General features: G+C 39.6%; 1 protein-coding gene across 1 annotated transcript in view; it reads right to left on the bottom strand.

Moving 5' to 3' along the window:
- PRKD3 (protein kinase D3) overlaps nt 1-18764 on the bottom strand; it is a 42351-nt gene that overhangs the window by 23395 nt on the left and 192 nt on the right. Inside the window, exons 2-6 of the mRNA XM_058021833.1 lie at nt 15139-16159; nt 5397-5535; nt 3622-3753; nt 2778-2935; nt 408-597 (exon numbers count right to left, since the gene is read on the bottom strand). Of these exons, the coding sequence (XP_057877816.1) occupies nt 408-597; nt 2778-2935; nt 3622-3753; nt 5397-5535; nt 15139-15429 (910 nt within the window). The 5' untranslated portion in view covers nt 15430-16159. The remainder of the gene's footprint in view (nt 1-407; nt 598-2777; nt 2936-3621; nt 3754-5396; nt 5536-15138; nt 16160-18764) is intronic.

The following is an 18764-nucleotide window of genomic DNA, read 5'->3' as shown; positions in this document are numbered from 1 at the left end:
CCATGCATGTTAACATTTGCTACATAAAAACCATGCAAGTTCAGCACAGGCACCTATCTCCAAAAGGTAATAATCAGTATCCTGTACTAAAATACAATGAAAACTCACAGATTCCTTAGTGATTGGTCTAGAATACAGATATTGAAAAAAGGAAGCATTTCTCATTTTTATTAATTCATAATTATCCTTCTAGAATTACAGTGTTTTCAAACTACACAATTAAATCTTATTTTTCAGAAAAATGTACAATGCACAGCTTACGACAATGAAAATGAGGGCTGCTCTGGTCTTCTGAAAATTATGCAATTTTTCAAAACTTACATGTTTGCAGTATACAGTCATCAAACAGTTTTAAATACAAGACCTTTACTGAAATGTACTGCTGCAGTAGCAAAGGAAAGGTTTACCTTTACACTGCATTCCTTGGCGAAAGAGGCCCTTCAGCAGCCGCTTGCAGTACTGGCAGATGGTGGGACGAGTGTAAGAGTGAACAGCAAAGGTGTGTGGGACCTTCACTCTGCACAGCACCATCTTATCCATCCAGATGGGGCGGCCACTCCAAGAGGGAATCCTCTTACTGGGCTCTGGGCAGCAACGCTGCAATAAAGAAGGAATACATCATTTGCACCAGAACAGTTCTAGTGCCATGACTACCTTGAAAAGTCACAGCAGTCAGGTGAACTGGAAAAAGGCAAAAACTGCACCCATTTTTAAAAGGGCAGAATGGACAACCCTCAGAACCACTGACCTTTCAGGCTTCCCTCTGTATCTGGGAAGATCACAGAGATCCTACTAGAAGCTATGCTAAAGCACATGAAGGGAGGAAGTGATTTGGGACAGCCAGCAGCCTTCCATGATGGAGTGACTCCATCCCAGTGGACAATAAAAGGGCTATAGGTGTCATTTATCTGGAATTCTGTAAAGCCTTTGACATGGTCACCACAACATCCTTCACTCTAAAATGGAGAGATGGATTCAATGGGCAGACCTTTAGAAGAATAAGGAATTGACTAAATGGTCACATCCAGAGGGGAGTGGTCAATGTCTCAGTGTCCTGACAGACATCAGTGACAAGTGGTGTCCCTCAGGGCTGACACTGGGACCAGAGCTATTAAATGTCTTCATCAATGACAGACAGTGGGAGTGAGTGCACCCTCAGCATGTTTGTGGATGCCACCCAGCTGGCACACTGGAGGGATGTGATGCCATCCAGCAGGACCTGGATAAGCTTGAGAAGTGGGTCCATGTGAAACTTCTGCGGCTCAACAAGGCCAAGTGCTGGCACTGCGCCTGAGTTGGGTCACCCCCTGTATCAACACAGGCTGGGGACTGGTGTCAGCCCTGTTGGGAAGGACTTGGGGGTCCTGGTGGATGAAAAAAATGTCAGTGGGGCTGTAAGGGAGGTGTTGGCTCCAAAAGGGACCAGACAAGAAAGCAACCTGGCCAAAAAGCTTTAAGAGGACATTCTGGTATTGTAAAACAAAACCATGAAAATACCAGACGGAAAAGTCTTACAGAAAGCAGGAAATTATGTATGAACCTTTATTTCCACAGAACAGAAATGCTAGAAATTCACTCACAGCATTCATTTTTTGAGCAACCTGACAGCGCATCCAGGTGCAGACAGCGCGTACAAGCCTCCATATAGAAGGTAAAATGGAAAGCACTGGAGGCAGGCAGACCAAACTGCAATCACTACCTCAAACTATCAGTTTTTAGAAGCAAGGTACAGTATGCTGGATAGCTTACTAAATTAGGCAAAACTGCTTAGAAAATTGAAAAATTACTTATAAAATAAACCCCCTCAAAAAAAAATTTTGAAATGAAGTTAAAAGAAAAACTTCAATTAAAACAGAAGAAGCATTGAGTAAAATTAAGAGGTATCAAAAAAGTACTAAACATGCACACAGAAATCATAAAGTTAAATTATGTGATAAATGCTTACAATTCTATGTTCACTGAGTCAATCTTACCAGTAGTCATAAACATCAAAATAAATATTTTTCATTACTCAAGACTAAGCTTTTATAGCCTCTAGCTAAAAAAAAATAATGTTCTTGAAGTAGACTATATGATTTGTAATTTAAATTGTGGTAAGAATAGTTATAGTGTAAAGTAACAGATTACTAGAAAAGCCTAAGGCACAAACAAATGGATCTAATCCTTGCCTCTCCTGCCTCATGATCCCAATATAGTTGGGATATACTTGATAATAGATATTTGTTATGTAATTGATAACCTCTCAGCAATCATCACAACACGGAACTACTATGGATGTCTGTTTTTACTGTAAGCCTTTCATCTCATACACCCTCCTAGACAGGGTTTGGGGTTTTTTGGATTAACTCTGTGAAAAGCTTAACAGCAGATTGAGAACACTCTTCCCCAGTATAAAAGCTTACAATTTGTACTGCATTGGCCAAGAAACTAATCTATGCTGATACAATAATTACAGAACTAATCTGTATTACTAGAAGGCAAGATATTTTATCATTCTGAAGCCAAAGTTCTCAGGATTTCATATAACCATGAGTGAAAGGCCAATAACAAATTTATATATAAAACTTATAGTTTATTTCCTGTTGTATCTCTCACAGTAATAATAAGCACTAAGTGTCAAAGTCTAAGAATCACTGTATTTTAAAATTCACTAAAACTGATCATAATGGTTAAGTTTGACTCCCACATACTCATCATGAGCCACTTAAAACACTATCTAGTTCTTCAGAGGTTAAAGAATTTAAACCAGAAATTGTTTCTTCTTTCACATTACATACTTCTTCAGAGGCAGAGGATGTGTGTTCAGCTTGTGCTGGCCTTGGAACTGAAAGCCCTGCTCCTGGCAAAGACACATTAGACAGGCGCCTCTTCCTCACTCCACTGCAGTTGTTTGGAATCTTGAAGGCACATCGCTTATGGTAGTTTAACCCACAACCTGGAAGAGGAGTTTGTTTATTCAAAAAACCTCCCAACATTCAAAGAAAAAAAAACCACAGTACTAATATTTTGATAAAGGAGTTTTAAAAAGATGACCCAGGACAATGGCAAAGGCAGAAATAGACTGTTGTGTCATATTCTCAGATTTTAGTGTTCTTGATGTGATTCACAAAAACAGCTTTTTCTCCAGTAAGCCCAGTTCTAGTAACAAGGTCTAACACTTGGAAGCAGCTGATCTCCCAGCACCAGGAAGCTTTCATCACTCCCTTACTTTGGAGCACAAGAAGCAAGAAGAATTCAGTGAGAAGGCAGTGTTAGTACCTGACAGCAGGCTGCAGAGTGCTCCACAGCCAGCTGGATGAAAGCCATAAGGAAAGGGATTCCCCTTTGGGAGTCTCTCCAAACTACATTTTCCTTGTGCAAAGAACGCAAGGTTGTAAGCTAGCTATTTTATTCAGAGTGGGAAACAACATTTCTTAAGTCATTAGCCCAAGGTCATGCATTAGCCCAAGTTTGCATTAATGTCAAGATCAGAACTTCAGTTTTCCAATGCACACACCTTTCCAGGTAGGAAATACTGTACTTATCACTTGGTAACATACCAAACACAATACAACTTCTTCTTCCTCATCTCATATAGATATACACACACACAAACACACTAAATATCATAGACTGACTTACCCTCACATTTTAATCCCTGTCGTACCAAACCCCAAAGCATCTCTCCGCAGTAGTCACAAAAAGTAGGAGCCTTGTAGGAATGCACATAAAGTGCATGAGGACGGATCTGGAAATCTTCAACTGTAGCCAAAGCTTTAAAAAAAATTGCAGTAAGTTATAACTCTTGTCACAGGATCAACAAGGATTTATGGAAAGAACATGTTTTAAAAATGGCTAATTTAAAGAATGCTTACAAAATATTTAGAAATCAGCATTTTACCGTATGTCATTTAAATATGCATTCAGGAGACATAGTTCTCAATAAACATTTTTATTGAGGAAAAATATCCACTGAACTCTGTAGGCTAATGTTCCCAACTAATCAACAGTATGAATCACTCTGTTGAAAACTTCACTAAGTTGAAGGCAGGTAGAACGAGCTTTGCTAAAAGCAACAGTAAATGTTTTAAAGAACAATTTAATTTTCAAGCTGTTCTGTAACCTACAAAATTTTCAAAAAAAGACAGTTCTAAAAATAGATTTTTATCTTCTAAAGTACTTCTGTAGTAAAAGCTTATTAGATTCAAATCAGTGTATCAAAAAAGAACTGTGGATAAAGTTTCCACAGAACACTGAAATATTATTTTCCCTAAATAAGTGTAGATATATTTCAATTTCTTTTGTTTTGTATCTTTGAGGTAAGGAAACAAAAAAAAGGTATTTTACATCAAGATTGCCTTGTCCTGATGGCTACTGGTTTTTTACCAGATACATACTAACACTCCCCATTCAGATCTTATTTTTAAAATCCTACTGAAATAGATTTACATGTTCTTCAAAATGCCTCAGTTTCGGGTGGTCTGTCTGTCTGTAAGGAAACTGTCAGAGACTGCCAAGAGTCACACAACAAATTTTCCAAATATGCTATTCATCAGAAGCAATGAAAAGTTCAAAATAAGATGATCAATTACTGAACAGTTCAGACATGCCCTGAAATGTGGCCAAGGACTCAGCCTTCCTTACAGCTATCAAATTCATACTTTATTGAGCAAGCTTACAAATCTAAGCTCATGACAGTCAAGAGGTCTCTCCTTCTAATATATCGTCTCAGTTTGTCACTTTATCCTCAAGGACTTGAAAAACTGCTCAACACTAGTCCAGCTTTTACTTGTAGTTTAACTACAGCTGATTTTTGATTGAATTTGATGAAGTATTGATCAAACACATACAATGACAACCAGGGCTGGGGTTATTTTGTCCTCATTATTGGTTAAGAACCACCACTCTAAGGACTATAATGTTCAAAGAAACCATTTTTAAGAACTACAATAACCTGTAAGAGCCTGTTTTTATAGGTATGATTCAGCAACAACATTTATATGAAGTCTTATGACAGCATAAACCATCAATAGCAAAAACTACAGAACAAAAAGACAGATATAAGCAAAAGAAAACCCACAACTTGGAAGAACAAATTCTGAATCCTACCTGCATTTCACCTTAAACAATCACAAAAATGAAAAACTGGTATTATTATACTTAAAAATTCTCATTTGTATAATTCAGATTTATTTTTAATAATAAACCTGAAGAAGATTAAAACAGAACAATGAAAAATAAAAAAACTGAGTGCTGAAGCATCAGAGACACTTGGACTTTCTCAGAAACCTCTACCCCAAAGTATATTGCCTAAAGTGAAAAAGCTCAAGGCAAACATGAAAATAATGCTCCATGAAGTCCTAATTTCTTTTAATCTACTGAACAAAGAGTTGTTCCACTGCTACAATAATACCTACCAGAGAGTACAACCTCAACAAGATCTCCCTCGTGTATCTCTTCTGCTGATGTAATTCGTTGCAAAATATTATCTGAGTTCAGGTCATGGCGGAACAGGAGAATTTTGTCATACATGCCAAAGAAACCACACTCTGGGAACTGCAATAGAAATCAAACTCTAAATTAATACATGCTCTTTGATAATCCTATACATCAATGTTTTTAATAACAGCTACAGAACTCAAGAGTTGTAAATGTGTCATGACAACAAAATAAATCTGCCTATTTTTGAGGAAACAAAACATTTTCTGAAAATTTCTAATTTTTTTTCTTTTTTAACCTGAAAAAAAGAAGTGTTAAAGTTTTTGTTTATTGGGGTTTTTAATCTCTCAGACCACCATAATCAGTCTGGCACATAAAAGCCAATGCAGACTTTTAACTTGGATACCACCACCTATAATCCTCATTTCACAGGTATTCTGGTCAGGCAGGTATTTAGCTCCAGCCACTCCGGCAGCACCTGCTGCACTTTCCTTGAGCAGCAAGCCAGTTAAGAAGCTCCATACCATTGTTCTACAACAGTTTAGATCAACAGATATGACTAATCCTGAGTAATATGCTGCAGAGGAGCATATGCTCAGCAGGCAAGTTGGACTCTATGACCTCCAGTGATCCCTTCTAACATTACCCATTTTCGGTGATTCTGTGAAAAGAAAAACTCAAATCCTCACAAGGACAGGAAAAAAAATCCATACAGGAAACAGATACACTAAATAACATGCCACTTTTCCATGATACATCACTGGAAAAAGCTTTCTCATTCTGTATTTTCCCTACTCATTGAAAGCTTTCTCATTTTTTGTTTTCCTTATCTTCAAAACACTGTTAAGCATGAGTAAAACTTCTTAAAATGAAAACTTGTTAAAATGAAAAGCTTTAAAGTAAACAGTTCATGGGGGAAAAGAGGAGGAACAGACCCTGGAGAGGAATGAGCAGCATTCAAGCAGCTCCTTTGACCTTTTGGTTTAAACCAGAATTCAAACGTGAGGTGGGAACACACACACAGATCAAAACAGGAAAAGTGTGGGAAAAAATATGGAAAAGCTCAGAAGAAACTTTTAATTAATGAGGTAACAAGTTAGTAATCTACGTGTTGCACAGTCAATAGTATCTAAACTGCATGAAGCTTGTGGTATATTAATTGTAATTAACTAAGATTTGTTCTACCAAATCAAATACATAATGAAGGTATCATATCTATTGTGCCCATTGTTTTCACACTTTCTTCTCATTCAGAGAAAAAAATAATGTCTTCTTTACAGCAGCAATTTTATCTGAAATACCAAGTCAGTCTTCTCTGTTTTGGTGTGTATGCATTACATAATTACATGACACTTAACACTGAGGAAGTCCTTGCTCCAGAAAGCAGGCTATCTACCTTGGACAGTCACTAAGAGAGACAGAATTTGTACAATTTAACCCTTGCAAAAGCAAAAGACAGAGCTGACAAATTTATACGGACACAGAGGTATTCAGTCCATAGCAAGAAGAAACTGATTTACTGGGCCGATGCCAAAGCAGCCAGCTGCTTCCTCTGTCTCTCAACTCACTCTCAGGCTTCCTATGTAAAATAGCAAATATCCAAGAATATACTAAAAATTGCATTTTTCCAATTGCCCAAAGATCATTTGTAATAGGAAAGAACATACAAAGCAAGAATTAGCTGTGCTGCCCAAATATGTATATCAGTATCTCTGCAAGTACGCACAGGACTTGACTTTATATTCTGAACACACAAAGATACAGTCACTAGTAATTCTTCCAAGGAAACTGACATTTCTTCATAATTGAAACCACATCATAAACTTACTTTAAGCTCTAACCCAAAATCCTACTGTGCCTTGATTGACAGAAAACAAGATACAATAACATTATTAAAATAAGTGCTGCGATGTCTATTCCTTGGTACACTGTTAATTTTCTGTTAATTGCATTATACTGCTGACAAACTTAATTGTAACAAAAGGGATATAAAATCAATATTACAACTGTATATATCTGCCTACAGATACACATGACACGTTTTAATAACACCAATAATAATTTCAGCTGCCAGGAGGGACAATTCATGACTCAGGGAATCACATGAACTATTGTCTCTTCATATGAAGTTCACAGAACCACCTACAAACCACGGATTTTAAGGAAGCCTCCAAGATATTTTACAGGTTTAAGTCTCCTTCTTTTGATAAAGATATGTCTTTCTCTTTAATTTTTTTTCACTCTTTAAGACCATAACCCTGTTATGCAGCTGCCAGAACATCCCTACAAATAATCCTCCACCTCAGTAACCAGAGGTCACATAATCACCTGCCAAGCAGCACTTATCTTAATTGCTATGACAAAATATGTTCTGCCTATGTGCCATTTACCCATTCTCATGTACAAATCTTGGATTTATTAAAATGTTTTAAACATACTACACTAATTTTCATTACTGAAAAGCATTAGCTGGCACAATAAACTAAAGTTACAGATGAACACTGAAGTCCTCTTTGTGACAGCAAGTTTAATGATTAAAAATATGAGACATTACATCCCTTAGAAAGCAGCATCATCATTAATCCAAAGTTTGTAAATAACATTATTATACCCATAACTATGATTTTGCCTTTCAAATAAATTCCAAAGGCAAAATTAATTTCTATGTAGTAGAAATATTAGGAAAAAAAGCAAAATCATCAATTACAGACTGTTAGAACTGTTGATATCAACACCCTCATTTGGTTTTCCATTAATTAAATTGACCTTTTAAGCTGTGTATCATGAATGCTTTTCTTATTGACATCATATGCTTTACTGCCCTTTTCTTCCAAAACCAATATACATACACATAAAAGTGACTGTGAAAAATTATCTAGTTTTGTAACTCTAACATTTAACCTCCTTAAAAGGTATTTCTTCCACTTCCAAACTTGAGCTTCATCAGTGGCTTCTAGACTATGATGCAGAATCACAAGCTCACAACCATCAAGGGAATAATCTATACTAGTATGGAGTACAAGAGTTCTCTCACTAAACACAGCCTCTGCATAGCGTTTCTATAGCATGTGACAAGACTACACCAGGACATTTTTCTAGGCATTGTGCATGCCTGATCTCCATTTCTGAAATAATAATTACAAAAGCTAAAAGGATGAGAAGAGACCCAGCCTGTTCATTAGCATGGAGCTTCAGTTGCTAGGAGGTTTTCCTGAATCCTTAAGAGGGACAGGCAGTAGCGAGGAACCTCAGCAGCTCCTTTACCTGTCCTGCTTGTGAGGTGCTTGTCTGCACATCCGCAAAGCAGCACAGAGGAAAAATGCAGGTGGGGGCCACCAACACCCTGCCCAGGACCTCCCAGACCCTTCACAAGAGGAACCATCAGGCCCATCTCCACAAGCCAGGGGAGCACAGAGAGAGAAGGGCAGGTAGGAACCCAAATAAAGAACTCCAGGGAAAAGATACCTTGGCCTTCACAGGACATCCTTAGACCCGGTTTCCACACATACACTGATCAGGTAAGTCAACACCAGAACACCTTTTGGCCTGACAGTGGTTGCTGTCCAATGGTATGGTAGAGATTGTAAAATGCTGGGAAGTTAGGATTGTACAATACCTACAGAATGTTTACAGAAGGCAACAAAGGCAAGGAAAGAGGTGATTCAGGGAGGAATAAACGTGGGAAAAAACTGCGGGATAAGAAGATAAAAGAGGCTGGTCATCTGTAAACAGGGGTTGGTTAGAACAATTGTCTGAACATGCCCTGTGCATCATCAGCACCACCCATCCTCTATTCCCATTAAATTCAATTTCTAGCTATTTTCCTGAATGATTTTCTCTCATTCTGAGCCCATGTGTGTGTATGGGGGGTCTGACTGCCAGCAATCAGAGCAAGAGGACCCTGCAATCTCAGTGACTGCAGACATCAGTGAAATCAAGAGTTTGAATATCCAGGTGTCAGCAACTGAAAAGACCAAGATCCAGCAGCTACTGAAGTAGCAGAGAGTGCTTGAAGCCAGCTGCTGGAGACACCCACCTTTGTTTGTTGCTATTTTTTTACTGGTTGGTGAGGGAGTAGGTGTCTGTACATTTTTTGCCACTACCAGACCTCCATCCTGAACCACCAGAGACTGATACAGCATAGGACCACTGGTGCTGTTTGTGCTCATGTGAGGGCTCACAGACACCAACACTGTTGATCTGTTTGGATCTGTGCATACACATGTATGTGCTGCACACCTGCATCCAAATGCTAGTGTCTATCAGGAATACGTGGTCAGTCTTGTTGTCTGTAGCTGCACATAGGGACAGAGCTGCGGCAGCCTCCAAATTCAATCACACCTCACAAAATGTTTGAAGTTCAATGAACTAATCCTGCTCTTTCCTTGCACACTTCCCCCCCCCAACCCCACCAAAAAAAAAAAAAATTCCCACTTACGGGGAAGATGCCTGCCTCCCAACTCCATTCCACCCACTGTGGCTCAGATTGCTCTCCTCTGCCCCCACTGCAGCCCCGTGCACCCAACCACGGAAGCGCTGGCTGGCTGCCCTGCCCATGGCCGGCTCTGATGAGCTGCAGGTGGCCCAGCAGAGCCCTGTGTAAGGCACTTGGCCCGGCCTGGATGCAGGGAGCAATCAGCTCCGACCAAGCAGCTTGGCTCCTTCCCGGCATGCGGCGCCTGCTCTCTCTTCCGCTCCCAGCCCACTCGGGAATGCAGCATTCCTCACTAGCACCTTGGCCAGAAGGCTCAGTGCACACTGCTGGCCAAGAATAACCTCATCGATTAACAGGGGTTTCATTTCAAGTGGGATCTTCTAACAGAATTTTTACGCAAAGCTTAAACTATGTTCAATAGTTGAACTACATTCAAGTTGTACACTACCAAATTCTTCTCTCTTGTACTGCAGCAAAGTACAGCTTTTATAGCTTTCTTTATGCTCAGTTACACGAAGCTGTTAAGGAAGAACATTACCCAGTTCGTTTGAAGTGTTAAGAGCTCATAATGTAAACTTGAAAACAAACTCAAAGCAGAATGTTTTAAAGCCTGTTTTATCTTATGGAATTATACAGCCATTACTTTCCTGCACAAAAGCCTAATGTATCTGCACAGTTACTCAGAACATACAAACTGCTAATCCCAGTATTACTAAGTTTCCTAAAAGCAAAAACATGACTGTTCCCAGTTTTAACAGTTCCAAAAGAGTCTCTAGTGACAGGAAATCACTTGTGGGAAGTCTACATATGCACTAGACTGTGCCAAAATTAATCTCTGGTACAACAATATCATCAACTTATATCAAGAATATATGTCATTATTAATACTTGGTGATACTAGCACAAATAACACAACTAGTGCAATATTACAATTACACTGAGGAAAAATCATTGGTGTTATCTAGCATGCTCATACTGTAAGGATTACAGCATAGCTAGCTTTAATTGAGAGCGCACTACATTGTCTTTTTTTATGCAGAAGAACTCAACCAACATACAGCAGTCAGTACTCTGAGCGAAATACAACTGAGGCTTCTTTCTATCTTGGCAGTAACTGAAAACTCCCTTTACTTCAAGTTCCAGGAGTTACTTTGCAAAGTTCTGGACTAGTCGCCAAAAATTCTCACTAGGGAAAAGTGTAGGCGGATATTGTTTCAAGGTCCAATATCTCATGACCCGTCATAACTCAAAACAAATGCTTCAAACCACTGAAAGTTAATTCCAAAGTCTAATGGTCCAAAACACCATTGGAAAGTCTCTCCGTTCACTGAAGTCATCCATTCTATTATCCTGCATCCCTACCCAGCTATTCACTCCCACTCTTTAGAATCATGTGCCAAATGACATTATCACACAGATGATTAGCTTCAAACATGTTGCAGAAGATCCTTCCCTCACCAGATGCCTCAGTACAGACATACTTGGACTACTGCTTGGCTAGGTTTTCAGGCATACAAACTATCACCATGCTGGAAATGCTAATCTGCCCCCCATGTAACACCTCTGTGCCACCAGTAATTCCCCAGCTCCCACCTTCTCAAAAAGCATGTTTGCTTCTCATGCCTCAACTCTTGCTAATTCTCTGCATTCTTTAGCTCATATGAAGAAAAGAGTTAACAAGTCAAGAAGGCAGAGCAGTAGGAGGAAAACAGATTTGAGCACATCTGAACAGAAGAGATGATTTGCATTCATTTTAGAGCCTTTGAAAAACAAACACCATGAACTATCACAAGCTTAACCTGGAGAAAAACCCAGAACACTGGTTGCAGTTCTGTTACTTATTTATTATGCTCAAGTTGTTACTGCAAGAGCTGTAGAAATCCATCTGTAATATGGATGGATTGCAATATGATTCTTGTAATGTTATGAAAATACAGAAGCAGAATCTAATCAGCAAGACATAAGAAACACCACTTTGATTTTGCTAAATGGTGACTTTGGATGGGTTCAATAAAAATACTGTTCTAGAAAAACTAGGCAGGAAGAGTAAGAAACAGATTACATAGGTAAAGTATCAGTACTCAATCAAAAAGAATGCAACAGTCAAAGGATCATGAGAATTTCAGGGAAACATTCTAAGGTAGGGGAGCAGTTGGTCTGTTTCAGAGCAAAATATAACAAAGCCATCAGAGGAAATATATACAGAGAAGGAGAATGCCGAGTATGACTGAAAGTGAAAACGATGAAGGACAGGTCTGTGGACCAAAAAAGATAGAGAAGTTGCAGAAACACGAAAGTAAAGACTCATAAATTTACTGAAAAAGTTACAACAAATCTTGCAGGTATTGATACTATACAAGTAATAACTCAAGTTACACTTTTAGCTGCAGTAATCAAATGTTTTTCATTTATAGCTCAAACCAGAATAAAATTAGGTGAACTAGAATACAGCACTTAGAGCATGCTGTCCAACATAACTCTCAGTCTGCAGGCAGTGGAACATCACCACATGTAAGTTTCTAGTTTTAAGTCAGTAATTCCTTTGTTCTACCTCATGTGAGGAATGAAGAGACAGCATTCAAACACAGAACAGGATTAAGAACTTGCCTCTGCAATATCTGACTACTGTGCAAGGACACACACTGTCTACCTGCTACAGGTTTTTCTGCTTCTAAACACTGTCCCTCTGCTCCAGCAGCCATATGTGTCCAGCTTATGCTCCTCTTCAGACTGCCCCTGAGAACTCTATGTCTGATCCTTTAATACAGAGCACCCTAGATAAGGAATGAACAGAGAAGACCATGAATGTACTAGAGACCATAAGCAAGAATTTTTTTAAGCATCCCTATAAAGTCAAAAGTTTGGATTTTCTGAGAAGTTCTATTAACCTTTGCAGTACAAAACAACCCTAACACAGTAACCCCCAAACTTAACTTTATACTTGAAAAAAATTGAAGAAAAACACTTAAAAAGAAAAAACATCTCCTGATGTTCAGAACATCTGTATGAGACCTAAGAGACACACCAAATATTTGCATTACTCATCTCACTCTCTTTGCAGACACATCTCTAGTTTCAGTTCTGCTGATGCTGCTTCTAATTACCCTTCAGCAAAACCTGAACAAGCTACACTGAACACCAGTGTCTGAAGCAGGAAACACAGAAAAGCAGAGCCCTAACCAACATTTTTGATACTGCAATTGTAGCCTCAAATACAGTAAGGCAGGTGGTTTAAGCTCCCAAGTAAGCAAATAAGGACTCCTCAGTTTTTTTGTTCCAGATTATGTACAGGAATACAAACCTGAAATGTGACTGTTAAGCAAGGAAACATCTGTTTAACTCTAGTAACAATAACAGTCAAATAAGAAGAAAAGCTATCAATTACTATTCCAAGTAAAAAAAAGAAAAGGTATTTCTCCTAATTCATTAAAGAAATGTCACAGTAAGTAGATACTGTTAAGTACAGAACTATCACAACAACAAACCACACAGTACCCTGCAGTCAGGACAAAACACTTTAAGCAAGCTGTGGAATACCAGAGGAAAGGGAAGCTTTAACACTGTTGAATCTCAACAGCATACCCAGCAGGCTCAAAGCTTTTAACTGGAAAAAAGCAGCAACCATTCACACAATTACCGACAAGAATGCAGTTTGCAATTCTCACATCAGGTATCCACTAATCCAAGAACATTGAACAGTCACCAGATCTAAGAGAAAAAAAGTCAAAGCAGGACATACTGCTGTCAAATAGAGTACAGGGAGAATACTGCCACTCGTGCACTAGCTGCAAAACTACTTATGAAAGATGAATCCACCACACATGAGGTTGTTTCCTGATCAGTTTGCTGCCTGTGCTTTCACTGAGCAGTCACTTTCTGGTAGCATCAGCTGCAGGAGAGCAGAAACTGCAGCACAGCCAGACAAAAAAAGGAAAACCGATCATGAAATCCTCATCAGTTTTGCAGTAGATTAGGCTTAGCATGTAAGAACTTTGAGCTATAAGAAGACCTCACGTTAAAATTTTAGTTAAGCCTGCTGAAAAAAACAGAAAGGAAAAAAAGAAAAATAAGTGTGAATGTACTTGTTTTCATCTTACTTTAAGATAAAAGACAGGAAATATGCAGATGTAAAGAGAAGGATATAGAGAGAAAAAGCAGCCCCTAAAATGGCTGCATAAAGGTACATCTAACATGCATGGTACAGGGAAAAAAAAAGTTGACCCAAATAACTCATCTCTTCAGAAAGGAACTAAGATGCTGAATTATATTTTGGAAGTTATTATGAAATTGGCTTGTTTGTCAACTAGTTTATAAAAATACCAAAGATATGAAATATATTATATGAAAAATATGCAGTAAGTTATGAGATGGGGAAAAAAGATAAACAACATATACAAATAACATATCATGCACTTACATTTTTTCAGCCTATTAGGTGAAAAAGAATTATATAATAACACTAATCAATGATAAATATCACCACTATCTCAACAATGAAAGACATGGAGATAATTCCCTGACCTTGATGGAAAACAGCAATTATTTCTTACTTTATGAAATATTGTTAACTTCTATTCAGGCTGCTTCCTAGGATCTAACCTTCCTAACCTAAAGATAAAGACAAAATTTGGATGCAAAACCAACATGATCAGTGTTACTTCCTTCCTAAATAGGCAGCATTTGCAACAGGGTAGCCAAGGCACAACGGAAAAGTGTGCCAAGGTTCTTTTATTTATCGGTCAACCCTCTCCTAACAGAAATATATTGACATATAGGAGTAACACATGTATTCAGTATACAGAAAAGCAATAATAGAACATTATTAGCTGTTTGGTGGGATATTTAGTTATTAACTAGAAACAAAAAGAAGAGCAAGTATCAAGTCTGTAGCCACAACTGGTCCTGTCGCAGCAGCTGGCTATGCAGATGCAAGAATACTCTTCAACAGTAGTAAGCATAAGCTAGTAAAAACCTAAGGTATCAGTGGCAATTGTTAAAAGGAAAAAACTGCCCATACTGTGAAAAGTCATTCATGTAGGAAATTTAGAACTACATGTTCTTTTACTAGATTTCACAAGTGAGAAAGTAAGAGGAGGGTTTACTCCTATTGAATTAAAAGCTTCTCCCTTGAGAGCTACCAAAATTTCTTTCTGCATAATTGCACATACCTGGCATAGATCTTTGCCACCATATCAAACTCTTGGCATATCTCAGTTGCTATTACTAAACAGCCTGCTAGCAAACAGCTGTTGCCATCAGCACAACACAGTAGCATTATACCGTACCTTCTGGTAAACTATTGAGCACACGAGGTCTTTAACAGCAGAGAGGGACAGGTCCTGAGCTTCAATGGTGACAGTCTCCCGAGTGAGACCAATCTGCAGAAGGAAGGAGATGCCATGCATGGAGCCTCGGGAGTTGGTGAGGCTCTGGGTACTGAAACTGCCATTGGAGAGCCGACTGGAGAGCCCCGACTGGGGACTTGAGGACAAAGATGGGGTCTGTGGTGCAGCAGCATGACACGTAGGTGGGGAAAACTTCTGTAAGGATGGGGGAGAAGAGTCGTTTGCTGACATCTGACTTGCTTTACTCGGCCAAGATCTCCCTAGCAGTCAAATTCTGAGTGAAATGTTATCGGTTCTTGGTTTGAAATGAAAACAAGGATAATGTAAGTTTCCCTTTCTTAGTTCAGTAAAATGCTCCTGACCAGTAAAACTTAAATTTCCCTTTCATTTGGCGCAAGCCAAAGAGTAAAATAATTACAGCTGCAAGTTACTTTAAATTAAAGGTTCTCTTTCTGCAGTTACAATCAGCTGATCAAAAGCAGATTGCTTGTCCTTTAGCACCACATCCAGACACAGAGGATTACATAAAGGCCTCACAGAAACACATCAGCTCTTCTGTTTTATACTTGTCCTTCATTTTTTATTAAAAAACAAAAGCCGGAGAAGCAGATTGAAATAGATGTTGATAACTCATTAAAAGGATCCTTGTTCACCTAGTTACACAGATCATATTTCAAATCTCATCTTCATGCAGATAGCCTTTCACAACGAAAAAAAAGTGTATCCTTGAGCAACAACAGAAGTCCACATATGTGATGAATCTATTCCTCCTTCAGAAAGTCTTCTCTGAATTCACAGGACACGATGAACTTGAAGATCAATGAAGATATCCAATTTCATTTTTATAAAATATTTTAGCTCATGAAATGGAGCAGCAGAATGTCTGAAGATACAATCATATTAAATGTAATCTGTAGCATCACCCAGATAATCTCCAGCATTTTGAAACATTGTACTCTGCCTGTAGGGGAAAAGATAAAGTTGTTATTTCACATGAAATGCGTGAAGTCACATACCCATGTCACAACCACTCTACTTTTACGCAGCAGGACACCAACTCCTTTTACTCAAAGAAGTTAATAATAAATATGGTTTAATAACACTAAATGTGTTACATTAGAAGCATTTTGTATTTGTAAATTAAACTTTACTGCTTTCCCATGGTATGATACACAAGAAAAATCAGATCTAGCAATGATCAATATGTTACTACAACTTCTAATTAACGACGGCTTAACAGAGCAAAGCCCTTAGCACTTAGGAGGAAAACAACAAAAACGTGGGGAGGGAGCAGTAGAACACAGCTCTGCTCTGCACATCTACATTGCGACGCTGGTGGGTAGGGAATTCATTAAATGCATAGAAATGTCAAAAAAAAATACAAGATGAAAACTCAAACTCTATGTGGCAGCATGTATCATTTTAATAGTGTTATTCAAGCAAACTGAAGAATGAGTTGCACAAACTCTTAACTATAGGAAGATATGCAGAGCCTACAATTGCGCATCGGTTGGTTCCTTTGGGAAAAAAATCATTTAATAATACTCACATGTCTGATTAAAAAAGCAAGTCAGCTACAACCTTTGAAAATAAATAATTTCACAAGCATGGGCTTGAGATACTTGTTACAAGATGCTATGCTACCTGGTTCAGTATTTCAAGCATTTAATGAGCAGCTGAAATGCTCGAAAAGAATAATTTCAAGATTCCCCATGCAACTTCTGCCACAGGAAAAGTTTTCCATGGATGCAAAAGTGGTCCAAATACATAGATACTACATATTGCTAACAGTTTTTAAGGAGCGTTGATCCATACAGGATACCAAAATCAGTAAGCTCACATATTTTTTCCTTCCCTTATGTAGTTAAAAAAAAAAAAAAAAAAAAAAAAAAACCACACTCAGAAAGTGTATTACTCTTGCAATGAAATTTCAGAAGAGAAATGCCACATCTTATTGCACACAGTGGAAGCTGTCCTTCCCAGATATAAGGCTGAGACTAGCTAAAACAGTCCAATTAATACACTATGCACTCCTGGTATTTACCAGTCAAATAGGTGAAAACCTCATAGTCATTGCATTCTGAAAGGTAGATAAGGAAAGAGAGATACACAATTTGCAGTACTGGCAGGAAAATAAGCTCTCAGTACTGTGACAAAATTCCTAACAGGGGCTCTGTAAGAGAACAAATTGATACATTTGGATTTTCAGCACAGTTATCTAGAAACTCTTGCCTCCCAATACAGAAGACTTGTTGGACCTGTAGCAACGACATCTGAAAAGAAACTTTGGCCTTAAAGAACACGCTAAACACGATACAGATGAAAGCAATAAATAGGAAAAGCAAGGACAGCAACAGTAACATTTAAAGACGTTTCTCAAGAAAGCAGCTTCACAGTGCCTTCAAGTTTGCTTGCACATGACTTGTTCTTGTTTTCTACCTACTGCTTTCCTCTCCCTCACCTCTCACAGATACCAGAGACAGCAAATATGAAGCCTTAGGGGTGGATTTGAATTACAAAAAACAATGCCTAACCAACAAAATAGAGAACAGAAAAGCCTTATGATGTGAAAGAATTTAATGAGTCTGCTAGGCAAGTTTAATTAAGACAGTGAAAGCACCCTGTGAAAGCTCACCTACAACTGCCTAATTAGAACGTTAATTATGTTTGTCAAAGGCACGATGCATTTGCATTGACAAAGCCTTGATACCATATGTATCAAAAGGCATTGTGTGCATATGTATTTGCACACAAGCCTTTGAAAAAGTTTATTTTTGTTGCTTAATAGGAAAGAATGGATCTTTCTATGAAAGGAAAGTCATAGAAACTGTTCACTTTTTAGTGAGGATACAGTTCTTCGGAACACCAAATCAATAAGCGTACGCTGAAACTGACATGCAGACTACAATACTGCATTTTGTTTACGCAAAGAAATCCCTGTACCTCACAAAGCAGAGAGGAGCAGGGGCAATGAAGGAGTCCCTCTGCCTCCTTCTCCCGCAGCCCGGCTCGCAGCCCGCGCCCGCCCAGAAGCGCTGTCCCTCCCGTTCCCGCTGTCCCCAAACCAAGCGTCTCCCGGGCAGCTTCTCCATCACCTGGCCCTCCACCCGCCCTGCCCTCCCGATCCGAGGCGAGGCGCGGACGCCGAGTCCCGCTCCAGGCGGCTCCACTCGCGGTTCTTACGCAGCAGGGCCGTTCGCACCGGGAGGGACGGCACTCCCCGCCACGGCTGCCGGGCGGGACCGGCGGGACGCGTCCTGCCTGCCGCGGGTCACGCAGCCCCGTCCGGGCTGGCGCTGGCAGCCGCCCGTCCGTCCCTCCCTCCCAGGTTTAAATCCCCGCTGCGCGACCCGCCCCCGCCGGCACCATCTCCGGAGATGATGTGGCCTCGGCCCGTCACCCCCACCCCGGGGCACCCAGGGCGGAGCTGCCGCCGCGGCGCTTTCCCCCCGCGGGGCCGGCGGGCGCTCCCCCGGGGCACGGCCCGTGCCGGGCTCGGCGCCGCTCCCGCCGCCGCGCCAGGAACTTTTCGAGTCCGCCCCCGCCCTTCCCCGGCGCGGTGGCGG

Source organism: Melospiza georgiana, chromosome 3, assembly GCF_028018845.1.
Source record: "Melospiza georgiana isolate bMelGeo1 chromosome 3, bMelGeo1.pri, whole genome shotgun sequence".
NCBI lineage: Eukaryota > Metazoa > Chordata > Aves > Passeriformes > Passerellidae > Melospiza > Melospiza georgiana.
Note: the sequence above shows the minus strand (reverse complement) of the source record. Positions and strands in the feature narration are given on the sequence as shown.